The sequence below is a fragment of the Spermophilus citellus genome (genome assembly GCF_964194105.1).
Source record: "Spermophilus citellus genome assembly, chromosome: 6".
Classification (NCBI taxonomy): Eukaryota; Metazoa; Chordata; class Mammalia; order Rodentia; family Sciuridae; genus Spermophilus; species Spermophilus citellus.
The window spans coordinates 128379072-128396176 of record NC_138187.1 but is presented as its reverse complement, the minus strand read 5'-3'; the positions used below and the strand labels follow the sequence as shown (position 1 = coordinate 128396176).

At 50.8% G+C, this 17105-nt stretch overlaps 1 protein-coding gene across 1 annotated transcript in view; it reads right to left on the bottom strand.

The window, feature by feature from the left end:
- Nucleotides 1–17105, bottom strand: part of PLXNA2 (plexin A2) — a 215145-nt gene that overhangs the window by 13812 nt on the left and 184228 nt on the right. The window contains exons 15-26 of the mRNA XM_081298858.1: nt 15988–16124; nt 14940–15107; nt 14699–14792; nt 10353–10592; nt 9587–9730; nt 9030–9264; nt 6960–7102; nt 6026–6294; nt 4137–4203; nt 3785–3931; nt 2975–3134; nt 2501–2604 (exon numbers count right to left, since the gene is read on the bottom strand). Coding sequence (XP_081154984.1) covers nt 2501–2604; nt 2975–3134; nt 3785–3931; nt 4137–4203; nt 6026–6294; nt 6960–7102; nt 9030–9264; nt 9587–9730; nt 10353–10592; nt 14699–14792; nt 14940–15107; nt 15988–16124 — 1908 coding nt within the window. The remainder of the gene's footprint in view (nt 1–2500; nt 2605–2974; nt 3135–3784; nt 3932–4136; nt 4204–6025; nt 6295–6959; nt 7103–9029; nt 9265–9586; nt 9731–10352; nt 10593–14698; nt 14793–14939; nt 15108–15987; nt 16125–17105) is intronic.

Genomic DNA, 17105 nt, shown 5'->3' with positions numbered 1-17105 from the left:
AAGATTATGCAGATTTTCTTCTGTAGGGGCTCCAAGGACCTTTGACTCTAGGGAGGGTAACGAGAGGGCAATGCTTGACTTGAAGGTGTAGAGTTCCAGGGTACTGAGCCCTTCTCAGTGCTAGTCTGATGCCCGGAAGGTCCTCACTCTATGACTTCCAAGCTGGGGGAAGCGCTCTAGACTTGCCAGCAGTTGCCATCATTAGTATCCGTTCTAGGACTGAGGGAGACTCTCTACCTCTGCCTTTCAGAAATTCTTCTTGCCACCAACAGCCCAGAAATGATAACTCTGGAAGCTCAGTGGAGGCAGGGGCATTACACTCGTGGGGCGAACAGATTAGATTATTTGTGGTTTGCTGTCACCTAAAAGGAAGATTCACAAGGTGACTCACAGCACCATGGTTCAGCTCAATTCCGGATCTAGTCACTAAATCTCTGTTGTCCTTGGTTTTTCTCTCTCTCTGAAGCCACAGGCAGCGCAAGTCTGTGTTCAAAGTATCTCGCTGGGTCTGACTGAGGCTCTGCCATTTCCCAGCTGGATGAATTAACCTTCTGGACCTCAGTGATCTCATTTGTCAATGTGGACAATACTCGGGTCTAATAATCATTATTGTGGGAATTAGCAAAGGAATTAAAACACATAAAGGCTAAACATGGTGCTTGGTGCCCAGTGAGCACTCAGCAAGCATTGGCATTAGTGTTGCCATTATGAGCATCATCATCATCATCATCATCATCCTGGTCATTACCAGAGTCTTTGCTGTCCCTGTCACTCAGGGCTAGCATGTGGGAAGTACCTCACACTCAGCAAAGCTCAGTAAATATTTGAGGAAAGAATGAATACATGAATGATAAATGACATCAGGGAATTGGAAGTGCTTTGTATGATGAGCACCATTAGAACAGGATATTCCTTTCTTCTGGTTGGAAGCCATAGGATGGGCAGCCCAGCATTAGGGCATCAGACACAGAGGCAGACAAACCCTACTCCTGCCCTTTAGATGTGGGATTTGGGTGCATAGTACTATTCTCTTTTGCACTTTCTTATTCAGCTCTAACTGGTTCATTACAATCATTCTACAGGATGCACTAACCACATGGGGTGATGGTGTGTGTGCATACATGTGTAGGATTAACGGGGAGTGATCATAGCTGCATCCTTGGGGACCTCACCTGTTGTTTCTAACCCTTCCAGCCACCTTCATACCTTCACCAATCAGCGTTATAATCTTCATTTTGCAGATGACAATCCCAAGGTTGGGAGAGATTAAAATCATGCCCAATGAGTGGGGAGGTGGGGTTTAAATACAGCTCCCCAAACCTTAGTTCTTCCCTTCTACAACTATCCTCACTCCATGTGGGGCTGGGGTCCAGGCAGGGTGCCACTTAGGGGATGCTGGTCAGAGAGGGGGATGGAGCCCAGAAAAGAGCCGTTGGGTCATCCCCAGCGGCCCCAGCCTCCTCTGTAACCTCGAGGCTCCCGGCCAGCTCCAGGGCCTCCCAGCATCCTGGTCATTGGCAGCTCAGCGTTTGCAAGCCCAGCCTGCCAGCCTTTCTGCACGTCTCCCTTTGTGAGACAGGGACATAGGAGGATATTATTAATCAGACAATCCCATGGGTCTTGCAGCCTGAGGCACTTCCTCTGGTTGGTTTAATTTCCCTTGGTGTCTCTCATTTCCAGTTTCTATTTTAGTATTTTTCCTGAATCTCAATCTGTCTACCTGTGCTTAATCTTACAGAGACCCCCCCACAGCTGTGAGCACTTCCCGTGGGAGGGAAGGGGAGGTGGGAGTGGGTGTTCCTGGATCCTGTGTTCTCTGCTGGATTTTTTTTGGACTATTCATTCAGTGTGTCTGCCAGTATATCAACATTGCACCTTTGACATTTAACTAGTCCACATGACTGTATGGGGCAGGGATTGCTAGAAGCCACCTTTTACAAGAAAGAAAGAGAGCTTAAGTAACTTTTCTAAGGACACCAGTTAGTAAGTGGCAGAACGTAAGACCTGAAGGCAAGCCCATCCAATTCCCAGCTAAACTGCAAGCCAGAGCATTGGCTGCAAGAGTAAGAGGCCAAAGAGAGAAAGTGCCAGGCATCTTAAGATAGTTGTCCAGGTAAAGGACTTTGTAATATGCAGGGCTTTCTGTATATGCAGAGATAATAGAAATGCCTACACCTTGCTCCTGACTCGTTACAGCTGTTTTGAAGGTGGAGTTTCAGGACTCATGTTTTTTACAAGTTTTTTTTTTTTTTTTATGTTCCCCAATCTAATGAGAATCTCTGCCCCAGCATCAGGGGAGAGGAAGAAAAGGAAGAGAAGAAAATCCCTTTTAGGCTTCTGAGCTAATAAAGCAAAGTTTAGAGGGAAAGGGACATTCTGGGATGCTAAAGGCCTTGAGGCAGAGCTCCCATGGAAAGGAACACCCACTCAGTTTTGAACAACTAATAATAATAATAAAAAAAAATAAATCGTAAAAAAAAAAAAGGAACACCCACTCTACCTGGTAATGCATCAGGGTGTTGAGCCGCTTCCAGTCGCCCTCAATCTTGGTAGTGATGTCCTCATCCTGCAGCACGACTCGGGCGATCCGGCCTTGGCGCCATTCTGGGTAGAGAAGGTGATGCATGTGGCATGAGGGGGCAGAGTCAGGGCCACTTGGTCTGTGCCAACCCTGGCTCTCTCCAGCTGAGGTCATTGATAGAGCTCAGAGACATTCAGAATTCCATGGAGTCAGGGGAGCAGGGGAGGATGTGTGGGCTTCTGCAGAGACGGACGGGCATGCCTGAGCAGGCAGTGCCAGGAGGGAGGAGCACTGCCTGTGGCCCTCACCTGGCCAGGACCCAGTCACTCCCGGGAGGGGAGTGGGAAGGTTAGGGCAGAGCTTCATGTCTTCCCACCCCTCTCATGACCTGAATGCCCTCCAGGAAGCCACAGGTCTCCCCTCACCCTCACACTCCAAGGCCAGGCTTCCTACCCAAGTCCATGTCCACGGCCCTGGGCCGCTGGGAGTAGGGCACATTCTTATATACGGCGTCGAGGATCTTCTCCTTGACTTGTGTGATGGTGTCGCAGTTCAGCACCTTCACTGGGATCTCAGGACTGTTCTCATTGTCGGGGTTGACACAGTTCAGGATCTACAAGGTGGGGATCGAGGGTGAGAAGACAGTTTGAAGGACAGTTTGAGGCAGAGGGGTCGAGAACTCAGAATCTTCTTTTTCCAAGGTTTGCCCTCTTCTCCTTGTAGGAGAAATAAGGCTTTGTTCTTTGCCTAAATTTCTCTTACCTTCCTGCCATCTGCCACATGGAAGCCTGAGTCACTATGTCCACTCCTTCTTTCCCAAAGAAACAGGACTCTACTCTAGCTCACCAGTGGCTGAGGGGAGACTATGATCCTGGATTGAGGCACCCGAGGGGTTCAAAGATGGTTTCGGGTGCATCAGCGGCTGGTCTCACACTTCCCCAAAGTTTCTCCATTAGGAATCAGCGCATCAGTGATGATGGTAATTACCCCATTCCTAGGGTGGAGTGACCTTTTTTCTTCCTCTGATATTATCTAGGGTAAGTGGAGGCATAGAGCTCTCTTAAGGCTCACCAAATGAAATGGGGAGAGGGGATCCCAGGAGAGTCTTGACCTGGCTGCATTTCACAGACCCCTTGGGCTTGCCCCAGACTGATCCCTCCACCTCTGTGCTGATCCCCACAGACTGCCTCTGGGGTCAGAAGGTAGAGTACGGATGAGAGCAGGAGGTGCATGTGCTGTCCCCTGAGTGTGTGGCCTCCTCACCAGGGTCTTGTATTCGATCTGCTGCCGAATGAGCTTGTCCTCGCTCAGGGAGTAGCGGGCCTCGCCTGTGATGGCATCGATGGGGCCCTTCTCCATCTGCTGTTTGATGGCGCAGTACAGCATGAAGAGCGGTTCCCCCGCGCACTCCTAGGGACACAAGCGAGGCATGGGAGGATGGGCTTGGGCCCCTCTTTTCTGCCTCTGGAGCAGAGGCAGTGGGAAAGACCTCCTTGGCCTGCTTTGCTTGGGAGCATCCAGGCCCAGGAGTTTCTGTTCCTCAGGGCGGGGACCCCCATGCAACCCTGGAAGCCAGGCTTGTGCTCCCAGCCCTGGACCATCTCATTCCCCTCACCTTGAGGAACTTATGCAGGAGGAAGGCAAACCAATTAGTCAGCATCTTCTCAGCCACAGACTCGGTCCTGGGGGAGGCAGAAGGAGGATGAGGGTCAGTCCTTTATGGAGGGGTCTTGGTGGTGGGATCTGGGCTTGTTGTATGGACAGGAAAGAATAAAGGGCTGGGAGTCAGGAGGATCCCTGGGTCCCAGCCCACCTCTCCTAGTATGTAACTAGAAGTGTGACTTGAGCCGGGGGTGGCTTCTTTCTGGGTCTCAATTTCCTATGAAAATGGAGGGCCAGGACCTTTCATCCCTGCTGGTTGGTGGCACCATAAACTCTTTGGCTGCACCCAACACAGGGAATGCAGAAACAGGTCACCATCCCACAAGGCTATGGAGCACCAGTACTACACTCCCTTCTGGTCTCTGGGCGATAAAGAGTTTTCCTCCTCCTCAGGGGTGTCCTGCAAGTCTCTCTGCTGCTTTGCATCCCTGGTACCTGCCCCTCCAAATGCTCAGAGGCAGGCTGCCTTGGGTTCTCAGACTGGCTGAGGGACCTTGGGCAAGTAATTTAACCTCTCCGGGTTAAGTTCCCCATCTTTAAGTGCAGACAGTGATGACATCTACCTGACACAGTTGTTGCTAGCATCGAATGAGTTAATTCATTTAAAGTGCTAAGAATAACGCCTGGCGCCCCAGCAAGCACTATGTAAATAATAGCTATCATTACTGCCCTCTTCAGGGCTCTCAGATCCCAGCCCTGCAGGTAGAGGCAGTGCTTAAGAGTTTAGCCAACAGGAGATCTGTTTCTGCCAATGGAATGGCTTCTCTCTCCCCTCCCCCATTCCCAGGCTTGCAGATCTGGGCACTTGGGAAGAAACAAAGCAGCCATGACAGACCCTTGGAAATAGGGAAGCCGGAAGGGTATTTTAACTCCCTGCACGTGGTGCAAATTATACCCTCTGGCTGCAGTAAATCCCAGGCATTTGCCAGGGCTGCTCAGCAATCTGGGCCTGCTCTCCGCATTGTGCCTGAGATTAGCTCTAATTTAAATACAACAGTTCTTAATGAGAGTTTCTAATTTTCAGATTGGCAGGATGGGGGCTCAGTACTCATAAAACAAAGCCATCCTTCTTCCCTCCTCACCCCACGTGGGGCCTGGAAGCCTGAGACCTCCTGAGCAGAAGGCTAGGGAGGAGGGGCGCTGAGTGGAGAGGGGGTGTTCCAACTCCTGAAGCCCAAAGGAGCTCCAGAGCCATGTGGGGTTCCCCGTGGCCTTGGGAGGCAGGGGTGGCAGGGTCTCCAACCCTCTCTCCTGCCAGGAAAGTGGCACCTGGGGCTTGTGGTGGATGCTGATGATCCCAATCCAGAGAGCTGGGCATGGAAGCCACACGGACTCTCTAAATCAGCGCTGTCCTTCAGAAAGGTCTGCGATGATGGGAATGGTTTCTGTTTATGCTGTCCAATATGGTGGCCACTGGACATAGATGGCGGGTCACTGAGCACTTGGAATGTGGCCAGCATGATAGAGGAATTGAAGTTATATTTTATTTCACTTGGTTAGAGGCTACCTCACTGTGTCTATGAAGAAACTAAACAACAGAGAAGTTACGCCATTGACCCAAGATCACAGAGCTAGCCGGTAGCAGGGTTGGGTTCTCGCTGAACTCCAAGCTTAGGCACGGGCTCTTCCGTCATACTTGGGTGACTTCAGACCCTGCAGTCCCCTGGGATGGCCAGAAGGTCAGACAGACCCTGCCCTCGGAGATGTCAGGAGACAGGCTGCTTTGCCCAGGTACCATTTTGGGGGAATGGCATCTCTGGGCTCCACAGGGGCTCATCGAATAGGGTGCCGTGTCCCTGTACAGATACGGACCACCCTCCCACATCCTGCCACAGGTCAGACCTCCGGAGAAGCAGCTTGGGGTGGTTCTTGTTCTCCAGGTTCTTGTCAATGAGGTCAGACAGCAGCTGCTTGAGGACGTCAGTGGCATACTCCAGGCGACCCTGCAGGCCAGTCATGATGAGGGAGGCCACGTTGCCTCGGTCACGCATGGAGAAGCTGCGCTGCAGCTCCAGGGTGCGGATAAAGGTCAACAGGAACACCTTGTTGTTGATGAGCTGGGCAAAGAGCTTCAGGGCTTTCTCCACGTGCTGCTGTCCATTCCCTGGCACCTGGGGCAGGCGTGGAGGGGCGACAGCTCAGAGGACAGGCTCCTGGCCTCTGACCCCAGGCTCTCAGCAGGGCCTGCTGGTGATGGGACCCTCTAATGAGGCCTGTAAGTACCCCCACCCTGAGGCTCTGTGATGTAGCAAAGGCTCATCTGAAGGCTGTACCTGCCTTGGCCTTCCACAGGGGGCAGGGAGCTTGGGCTCTGCGAGCCGCCCGCCAAGGGGACCATGTGATTTCCCAGGATACCACAGGACATCACCCTTCAGACTTCTTCCGTTTACTAGTCTTCCCTTAATCTCCTCTGTCCTGATTTATTAACTTCAGGAAAACAAACCAACAAGTGAGCAAACAAATCTCTCAGAGTCCCAAGTCTTTCTTTAAGCCACCTTAAATCCATTCGAGAATGAGTCAGGATCTCAGTTCATTAATTCAGTCATTAATTAAAAGCTCACAAACAATGTTCCTTGTGCTGTCACTGTCCCCAGATGCCCGGGTGCCCCCTTTGCCCATGAGCATTCCTGACAGCCGCACTGCTGTCATGCTGCGATCGACTTTTGGCCCCGCCTCACCGGTCACCTTACTCTATGCTGCTGAGTCCCATCTGGACTTCCTGGGAAACCCTGTCCTGCATCCCTGCTGGGCGGCTGATCCAGGGAGATGGCATTACCTCCAGCTCCCGCAAGACAGGGTGGTCCTCAATGCCCGGGAACAGGACCCTCATGGCATAGGTACGATAGTCCAGGTAGGGGATTCCTGAGCGGTCCAGGTCGCTGGTGAGCTCATTGATGTCTGTCTGGAGCTCAGCAAAAGCTGTGTAAGTGAGTGAAACAGGTTGGCTTTCTAAAGAAGGAAGGGGAACTGGGGTGCAGAGACTGGGAGGGTGGGAAGGGAGCATCTGGGTGGGAGAAGAAATTCCTAGGTTGCCTGCTCTAGTCTGGATATTAGATGTCTCCCAGGTGGGCATATTGGGAGGTAGAGGAACATTTGAATTGGGGACTGGTGGGAGATCCTGGGTCACTGAGAAAAGGCCCTTGAGGAAAGAGCAGGGCCCCGGCCTCTTCTTCTTCTGCTATTTTGCTTCCTGGCTGTGAAGTGAGTAGTTCAGCTCTACTTCGTACTCCTGCCGTGACCTGCTGCCTCATCACAGGCCTAAAGCAGCAGGGCCAAATGACCATGGACAAAAACCTCTAAAACTTCAAGCCAAAAAAACCTTTTATCTTTATAAGCTGATTATCTCATGTATTTGTTACAGTGACGGAAAGCTGACAGACACACTGCTTTTCTTAGGTACTAAGAAGATGGGCAATTTGTATTGTCTCCTGTGCTTGTCTATAATTTTGATTTTCTTCCTACATGCTGAAAATGTGGTTAAAACAAAGAAAAAAGAAGAATACCCCAAAATGGGCCATTCAGTAGAGACCCTCTTGGAGGAGCTAGCAGCAGGTAAAGAAGTGGCTGGGGGCTCTGGCAAAGACCCAAACAGGCAAATTGCTGCCCTTTCGTAAGCAAGAGGATGAATCAAGATGCAAACACCTTGGGGAGACCTGGTCATCAGATGCTGGGCCAACAGGCAAGCCTGGGCAGCACAGGGCTTCCGAGGTCTCACCTTGGGCCTGTCTCCTCGGTGCCTGAGCCCTGTGGGCCTTGTGCCAGGAGAGCCTCTGCCGCTCTTCTCCCAGCCAGCCCCTCCCTTCCATCAGCAGAGGGCTTGTTTCTGAGAATGACGTTTGCAACAAAAGGAGAAATGTTTTGATTTCTAATTGAGATGTTTACCCAGAGAGCCTGCCAGGTCCTCAGCTCAGGTGCATGCCAGGTACACTAGTCACCCCATGACGGGTGCTGCGTGGGAGCCGGGAGCCATCACAATCCCCGTTCCCACACAGGTTCCTGGCCAGGGGTGCCAGCAAGCGTGGCCTTCCAAGCTCAGCCTGCAGTACTGGTAGGAACCAACCCTGGGGGAGGTGACAGGGCCCAGCAGAGGTGAGGTGCTCTCCTGCCTTCCGGCTGCTGCTCCCACACTCTGTGAAGATGACTCTGCCCTAAACAGGAGCCGGATGCTCCATGGAGCTGATCTAGCCTGAGACAATGGGTCTGGGTGGCTCTGACTGTGGAGACATACAGTCCCTGAAAGGGAAATGGAGTCAGCCAGATTGTGAGTGGAGTGAGGAGAGGGGGTGGACAAGAACGGTGCAGGGGGACCTGGGTCCTCGTTACATGTGGTCATTCTTTTTTTTTTTTTTTGTGGTACTAGGGATTGAACCCAGAGGTGCTCTACTCCCACTGAGCTACATCCCCAGTTATTTTTTTAAAAATATTTATTTATTTATGTATCGTTAGTTTTAGGTGGATACATTAGTTTGTTTTTATGTGGTGCCGAGGATCGAACCCAGTGCCTCATGCATGCTAGGCGAGCGCTCTACCTCTGAGCCATGACCCCAGCCCCATCATTTTTATTATTTATTTTGAGATGGCATCCAGTTGCTCAGGCTAGTCTCAAACCTGCAATCCTCCTGCCTCCCAAGTAACTGGGATTACAGGTGTACACCACCTCACCTGGCTACCTGTGGGCATCCTTCATAGGGCTTCTGTAGCCCTAGAGGCAAAGGAAGTTTCTGGAAAAACCCAGGCTGGCGGTGGGAGATTGAGAGTGAAGATGAGACTCTCGTGCAAGGAGGAGGGAGATAAGGCCAGTAGAGAATGGGGGTCCGAGAAGCAGAGGTATGTATGCCTCACTCACCTTCCTTACACTCCAGGGCCACGCGGGACTCCAGGTTGTCCATCTGCATTTGGAGCCGCTTGAGCGTGAGGTCATTTTCTCGAGACTTGCGTTTGTAGGCAATGAGGACGATGATGACGATGATGAGCAGGAGGCTGCCTCCGGCCGCGATGCTGACGATGGCTGGCAGGGTCAGCAAGCTGTCTGAGATGACACTCACCGAGCCAGGCGAGAACACCATCCCGCCCACGTGAACCTGTGCATTGTACACACACAGACGCACACGGATGCACACAGGTGTAGAGCCCTGGCATGCCATCAAATCCTTGGACATGACAGATCACAACCACATGGTACAGATTTGGATACAGAGCAACTTCCTGCCTTGGTATCTGCCTTCAGTTTCTTGTGTGCTAAACTTTCTAACTATTTCAATGTAGAACATGGAGATGAGGAGATACTTGAGGGTGTGAGTCAGGCAACGAAGTGGAAGAGAGAGCTTTTCTTTACGACAGATCATGCATGCACAGTGGTGGGAGGAGGGACAGAAGGAAGAAACAGAAGAGGGACTCACTCACCATGACCTTGTGCTGCCCTGTGAGGTTGGGGGGTTCGCAGAGGAGCTGCGTTTCAGACACGGTGACAGCGCAAGGGGTCTCTCCAATCAGCACCGTGTAGTTGAGTTTCGCTCCTCCAGAGGCGGGGGGACAGAGGTTTTTGCCCTGTGGAGAACAGTCATTTTAACAGGAGTGATTGACACCTGCCCACAGAAGCTAATTGTGTACTTAAAAAGGCACTCAGGAGCCCAGAGGAAGGAAAACAATGAGAGAACCAATAAATGATTCTATGGTAGGGTTTTTGGAGCCATAATTTAAGAGAAAACAAAGGAAGGAGATAATGAAAGGGACGAAGAGAGTAGGAAAGACCAAATCCTGAAAAGGAAAAATCTGGAGGAGGATCCCTGGGATTTAACCAAAGTGGCGGGTAGAGTAATAAAACTCTTGGGCTGACAACATCTGGAGACTACAAGCTCTTGGTGAGGACTTGTAGCCGGAGGTGGCACAGACCAGGAAAGAGTTATCCCCAAGTCTCTGCAGAACCTCTGCTTCCCCAAGTTCCCCAGAACAGCAGAGAGTCGAAAGCATTATTTGAGAATCCCACGTGCACTTTACATGGCTCAGTGGATCAATACCTACAAACAAGCTCTGCCCATTGGGAGATGGAAGCTTTAAGGGTCCAAAGCACAGACAAGAGAAGCAGAGAGACAAGCAGGAGAAGTGGGGTGCTCCGTTCCACCATGGTCTATGTGTGTCGGGGGCAACTCTCCTCTCTGCAGACCCATACCTTCAGGATGATGGGCGATCCTGGCTTTTGATCCAAGACTCCTGTGGGGCTGAGCAGTTCAAAGGTGGGGTTGGGGTAGTAGATGAACTTGGTGTCGTTGTAAATCAGCAAGGACTGGACATTGTTAAAGACGAATCCGAACTCATCTGGCCGCTCCACAGTGTCCAAGCCTGGCCGGTAATCCGTGGTCAGGGAGGGTGCCAGGCAGGTCAGGGTGGTCGTGTTCACAACTTTACACACCTATGAGACCCAGAGAGGAGTATTCGAATGTGAGCACCATTGGGCAGAGGCCGGGATCCCACAGCCCGTCTCCTACTCTCTGCTTGCTTGAGTTTGCTGGCTTTGGGTTACTTGCTTATTTTTATCACATGGTGGGGTTCTGAATGAGAGGTGGTGGCATTTGGGCGGAAGTGCATTTTAATCTCATTTATCCATTCATTCATTCACTCATTATCTGGAGCTGCTACTCTGTGGCAGGTACTGTGCTAAGAGTTGAGGCCACAGAGTGAAACAGATCCAACCCCGGTGGCAGACTGCTGATTAAACCAACCTTGCAGTGTCGACCTGGCAGAGGGCCTGTGGCATTGTAGGGCACAACACAATGCTGAAATGCAAGAATGGATGTGAAACACACAGTCCCTGGGAGGATCAGGGACTCTGAGAGTGTGTGTGAATGGGGGAAGGATGGCCTGCAGCAGGGTGGTGGTGACTCATCCAAGTTTTCCTCTGGAAGAAAGGAATGCACTTTAATCTCAAGAATGAGAAGGCTTATCTAGACAAAGAGAGGGAGGTGTGGGGGAACAAGTTCCAGGAGGGAACAGCACTTCAAGGGCCTGGGGGTGAGGAAGCAGGGGATGTTTGAGAAAGAAGTAGGACAGAAGCAGTGAAGAGTGTGTGGGCAGGTGGGTAGTATGGAGCAGAAAGTGGTATGAGATGAGCACTTTGCCCTGCTTAGCACATAGTAGGTGTTCAGTTAGTGTTTACCGAATAAACAGGACTGTACAATTCCACGTCTTACCCAGGACCCCCCCCTCTCTTACAGAATTGACACTGAATTCATGTTATACTTTTTTCTTTGGTCTGCCATTTATTTAAAAATCCTAGCTGGCTCCCCCACCCGCCTTTTCCTTTGGTGGTTAGTTCTGGAGTTGCCCCAGGTGGCAGCCAGACTGAAGAAACCACTAAAGAGGACTCATGCAGGCCTTGGGAAGGAAATCCAGACTCCTGCCCCATCCCCTGGCTCTCCCCCTGGGCACAGCTCAGTTTCAGCTCTGGGAGCCAGGAGGTCCCAGGAATAGCCAAGGGCACCTCTGAGAACTCGGAGTGTTCAAGTACATACTGTCCTGGCAGGGCCCCACACGTGTTGGGTAGCTGGCCAACACACACACACACACACACACACACACACACACACACACGGACTTCATGTTCAGAAATAAGACTTGTGTGTGAAATTGCAAAAGAGCTGACACTTGCATAGAGATTTTATCTAGAGATTATGTCAGAGCGTCAAGTCCAAGTCTTAACCCTCCCATTCTAGAGGGAGCTCCGCAGTTTAAACCAAACGGCTTGCTGTGGCCTTCACGCTGTAGTAGCGGTCGGTACCCACTCCTGCCCTCTTCATTGCACGCTTCTGCAGCTCCCTTTGAACTTGATGCACTTTTCATATTGCAGCTGGGGACACTGAGGCACAGGAAAGCAAGGGCTGCGGTCAAATAGGTAGAGTGGAGCCAAGGACTGGAAACCCTGGCTCAGGAGGGAAGCAACCAGCTTCACTCAGAGTGTCTCTCCATCCTCTGTCCCCACCGGCCTCCCTGCTTCTCCCGGTTTCCCTGTGAATAAGCAAATCAGTCCCAAACAAGAGGCCTCTGTGTTTCCTGCCCTGTGCTGCATCCGCATTTTGTCTGCCAAATATTCCTTTGGGCTCTGCAGCTTTGCCCTGGCCCTTCTCGCCATCCACTCGGGTTGCTTCAAAACCCAAAGGGCAAGAGAGATGGCTCCGGGTGGGCTGAGATGGGACCCAAAAGGGGTGATGACAAGGAGGCGGGGCGGGCAAAGTGCTTCCTTCTCTCTGTCCTGCAAGCAGAGGATCAGGAAGAGGTCTGAGCTTCCCACTGTGGGGCCAATCTTGAGGGACACTGTGTTCCCACAGGCCTTTCCTGCGGGCCTGTGGACTCCAGGCAGGGAGGCCCAGGGCCCCCAGCTCTCCAGAGGTGGAACTAAATCTTAGTTCCTTGAAACCCTGAGATCCATGGTGTGGGGGGCTGAGGAAAGTGCTGGGGAGATTCCTGCCAGGGCTGCCAATGAGTCCTTATGAGGCGCAGGGTCCCGAGGCTCAAGCCCCATCAGTCTTCACTCCCATTGGCTTCCCTGGGATGAAGGTGGGCTTCGGGGGTCACTCTTGTCAGTCATGTACTCACTCTAGAAAATTCTCTGTGTATGGTGGTCATTATGTCTTTGGTTTTCTGTATACTGGAGCTTGGCTTCTAGGACTCAGCTCTTTGGAAACAGCTGCCAATTCCTAGAGATGGCAAAAGACTTGCCGGCCAGGGACATGCCTTTCAGATGCAAACCAATCAACCCAGCCCCACTTTCTAACCATCTCCTTTTACACCACGTCACAGTCCACATTCCCTAATCACCCCAGGGCTCAGTACCAATCAACCAGGGAGGACAGTCCCTATGCACAGAGCCACTGAAATGACTCCACCAGCTGATCTGAAACCCTTGGCCCCGCATTAGCCTTCCTGCCGAGACCTCAACAAGAGACTCTAGCTGCTGTTTCTCCTCTCCCTCTGCCTCCTGATAGAGCTGGGGTTTCCCCACGTGGCCCCCATGGCATGGCTCCCTTCTTTTGGAACTTGGCTCTGTGTGAAGGACAAACTACACTCTGGCCTTGCTGTGTCTGAATAATAATAAACTCTATTTTAAAACATGTGTTTAATTTTCTTGGGGAGATGGCTTGTCCATCAAGGCTGTCTGGGACTGTTCTGGGTCCTACGTCTCACCTCCTCCCGGAGACCCTGGGAATGGGGGTGATCTGTGAGCTTCTGGGAACACTTAGATTCCTACAGAAGCCAAATGGGGGTACAGGCTCTTTCCCCATGGCTCCAGCCTACACCCAGGGGAAGAGGCCTGTGCTCACCTAACTGGAAGTGTGTGGCTAACTGTGGTGGGTTCTGAAGTGTGCTCCCATGTCTCTGGCATAATGGGAATACCTGGCTCACCAGCATTGCTGTGGTCTAGTTATGAACAGTCCAGATGTTTGGGATCTAGCATGGTCCTGCCACCAGTCACCTTTATGGTTGCAGCAAGTCATTTATCCATCTGGCCTTTAGTTTCCTCAGTCAGCTATGCAAGGACGGGGCAGGACCAGATGATCCCTGAGAACTTTTCGGGTCCAGTGTTCTAGCACTCCATCATTTAGTGTATTTTCACGGTCTCTAAGCATGCTGGGAATGGGTCGGGGATAAGAGAAGAGATGACACCATCTTTGGCATCTCCATCTTAGCCTCTCCAGTCCTCTGAAGGTCAGAGCAGTAATCACAGAACTGCCTATGAAAACCAGTGGCCTTGACAGCAGCTTCTGGGCTATAATGGTGAATATGATAACATTTCAGAAAATACTGGCTTTAAGAGTGAAATGGAGCCACTAGAGCAAATTGAAAACTTTATGATAACTTATCAGACATTCTGCTCTCATCAGAATAAGAGAACTTCTTTAAACTCACAAAAACCCACCCTGGTGGGGGGGGGGGATAAAATTATGTGGCCCTGAGCAAAGGAATAAAGTAAAATGTTCAACCTGATCATCCCAGCAATTAGGTTCTGGGCAAGGTCAGAATCATTTGTCCGAAGCGACTAATATTTATCAAGTGCCAACCAAGCATTGGCCAAGGGCTGCCATATTACAAATCTGCGAAGCGAGTCTTAGCACCGCCATGTACCACATGGATCAGAAAGAGTAAGTGACTTGATCATGGTTGTAGAGCTAACAGATGGCAGAGTCCTGCTTCCAATCCAGAAATGTCTGCACGCGGAGCCAGAATCTCTCCCCCAGCCACCCAGCGTTTCTCAATGAACCTTGAAGGTAACATGCCATAAAACAGGAATCCTTTTATGCTCTGTCAGAAGCTCTGAAACCATACACTCAATACATCACCTCTGACAAGAAATAATCTGTAATTATAAAAATTATTTTAAAGCTCTGGTATTTGGGATCCTGATTCCAGGCCCAGAGTCTTGAGCCGATTCCCCTCTCCAGTATCTAGGTGTCTCTATGCCTGACCCATAGTTCATAGGGAACTGTGATAACTGAGGACTGGGGTGGACCAATGGCTACTCACATTGACAGATTCTTTGCCATTAAACTTGACCCGGATCCTTGGTTCCTGAATGACATCGAGGTTGAAGCCTGTGATGGTCAGGGGTGTGTGGCCGCTGAGGACAAGCAGAGGCTAGATTAGGCAAGAGATCCCTCAAACCTGGAATGGTGAATCTCGACCACTGGGATCCTCCCATGAACCACCCTTGGGCCACAGAGGTCATGCCACTTGGCAGCCAGGTACATTCCACCATTAGCCTCACCTGGCAATGCTCCACTCTGGCTCAATGCGCTGGACGCGAGGGTCATCTATGTACTCAAACTGCAGGCTGTTATCCACCCGGGCCCTGTCAACACTCACGGAAACCGGGACTGGGCCCAGTCCATTGGCTGATGGGGGTGAGACACACACGATCTCATTCATGGACCTCCTGATGGGAAGAAAACGTGATGTTTGAGAAGAAAGGCATGGGGACTAGGGAGTGCCCTTTGGCTTGAAAAGATACTTCCCTTGGTCAAAGGTGTGGCCCAGAAAATTTCTGCTATTCCTTTATGCTCTATGCTATGGCTCACACCCCTCACCTGTGCCCTCTTTTTACCTGAGACCCAACCCTAGAAGGGTCAGGGAAGGAACACATTGGAAAAGTAGATTAGAGAATGTGGAGCAGGGGTTAGGTTCCATGGGATTTGGGTGAACTCCTTCTTATCTGGATTTTTCTAGACTATAGACAGTCTGGTCAGGCTGTCAATAAATATTCATTGAATACTTACTATGCATAGTGATTACCACACAATGCTTGCTTTTGTAGAATTTATAGTTTATTATCAGGCAATACTGGGCAGACTGAGTTCTCAGGCATGGAGTCTTTCAGAATTCTTTCAGGAGTCTCTGCATCCCCAGGGCTCATAGGAGTGGCTGATAATAATAAGTGTTCATTTTTTTTTTAAGTGCAGGGGATTCCTGGAGCATCAGTATCTGCTTAAAAAGCAGACCATGCAGCCTTCATGATTCTCAAGCCACTATAGTGGGGACTCAATGAATGCCCAATCCTCATGGTGACTAGGAGAGCTCCTAGGAACCTTCTCATGGCCCTCACTTCCAATGACTTTTCAAAGTAACCAGTCCCTGTGATGCATGGGACATAAACTGACAAGTGGGTTGTGTGTCTCACAATGGCTGGAACAGTTTGGGCCCAGGAAGTAGCAAATAACATGGAGGCAATGGGGCAGGCCTGTGAACGAACATTCAGAGGCGCATGTGAGCACAAGATCCAGAGGCGGTCTTCTAGCCGGGTTTCAAGTTCATCTCACCCGTAGAACTCGCAGGTCTGGTTGCCCAGGTATACAGCCACGCGGCTCCCAGCACCAAGGTAATGGCCTGTGATGGTCACCATGGTGCCTCCAGACTCTGGCCCTCGGATGGGGTTGAGTGACAGCACGGAAGGGTTCTTTGGGAAGAAGCAGAGAAATACTTGCAGCTTAGGTCCAGGGTTAGAATTAAAGTTAGAAGAAGGGACTATCTTCCTGTTAAGAGTGGAGGTACTTTTCTTGGGCTTTGCAGTCCCAAATGCTCTCTCAGGAGCTGAAACCCTTTCTAAGAGTTTCTGGGCATGTCCAGGGAAGGCAGAAGGCCACGTATTGGAATTAATTAACTCCCTGGGGAGTCTTATGCTCATAACATTGAAGGGAAAGCAGAGGTGACACTGACTAATCTATCAATTAGTTTACAAATTGAGAACAATTTGAAAATGCTTCTCTATCTAGAGCCTGTCCTGATTTTTTTGGCACAAAATCGATAAGGCTGAATAAAGCATCCTTGCCTAAGTTGGGCAGCCAAGAGCCTACAGCCCTCCACAAATGGTCTGTATACTTGGCCTTTTATCCCTCCCTAAGCACATTAGGATTTCCAGTGCTGAGAGCCATCAGTAAATGTCAGATATGACTTCTCCTGCCCTCCCCAAGAGGGTGGCATGCTGCTGGCTGGGACTTTCTAGAAAAGTCACTGAGTTATAAGAGTAAGCCTAATACATAAAAGGCATGTCTAGGCTACATCATGTCTGGCCTACATCAGAGAGGCATTACTTCTGCATAGAGGGAAATGGAGGGAAAAGTACATTTAAATGAACGACTACACAGGTAAAAACTCTAGTCTGTATTAGCCACTCACTCACTGGCTGTGGGCCCTGAGGTACGTTTCGGGATCATTCTGGACATCTGTTTGCTCCCTTGTCAAGGGAGGAAGGGGCACTGGGTTGTTCCTAAAGCCCCACCCAGCTCTCCCATGGACGGTTCTCTCCTCATCTCACTCTTCTCTGTCTGCCTCTCATCCGCAGTAGGCCCAAGATAGGCCGTGGTACTCTCCATTCTGAGAGGAAAGTATGAGAAAAAGGTAGAAATGCCCAGAAGAGAAGACAAAGGCCTGGAGAACC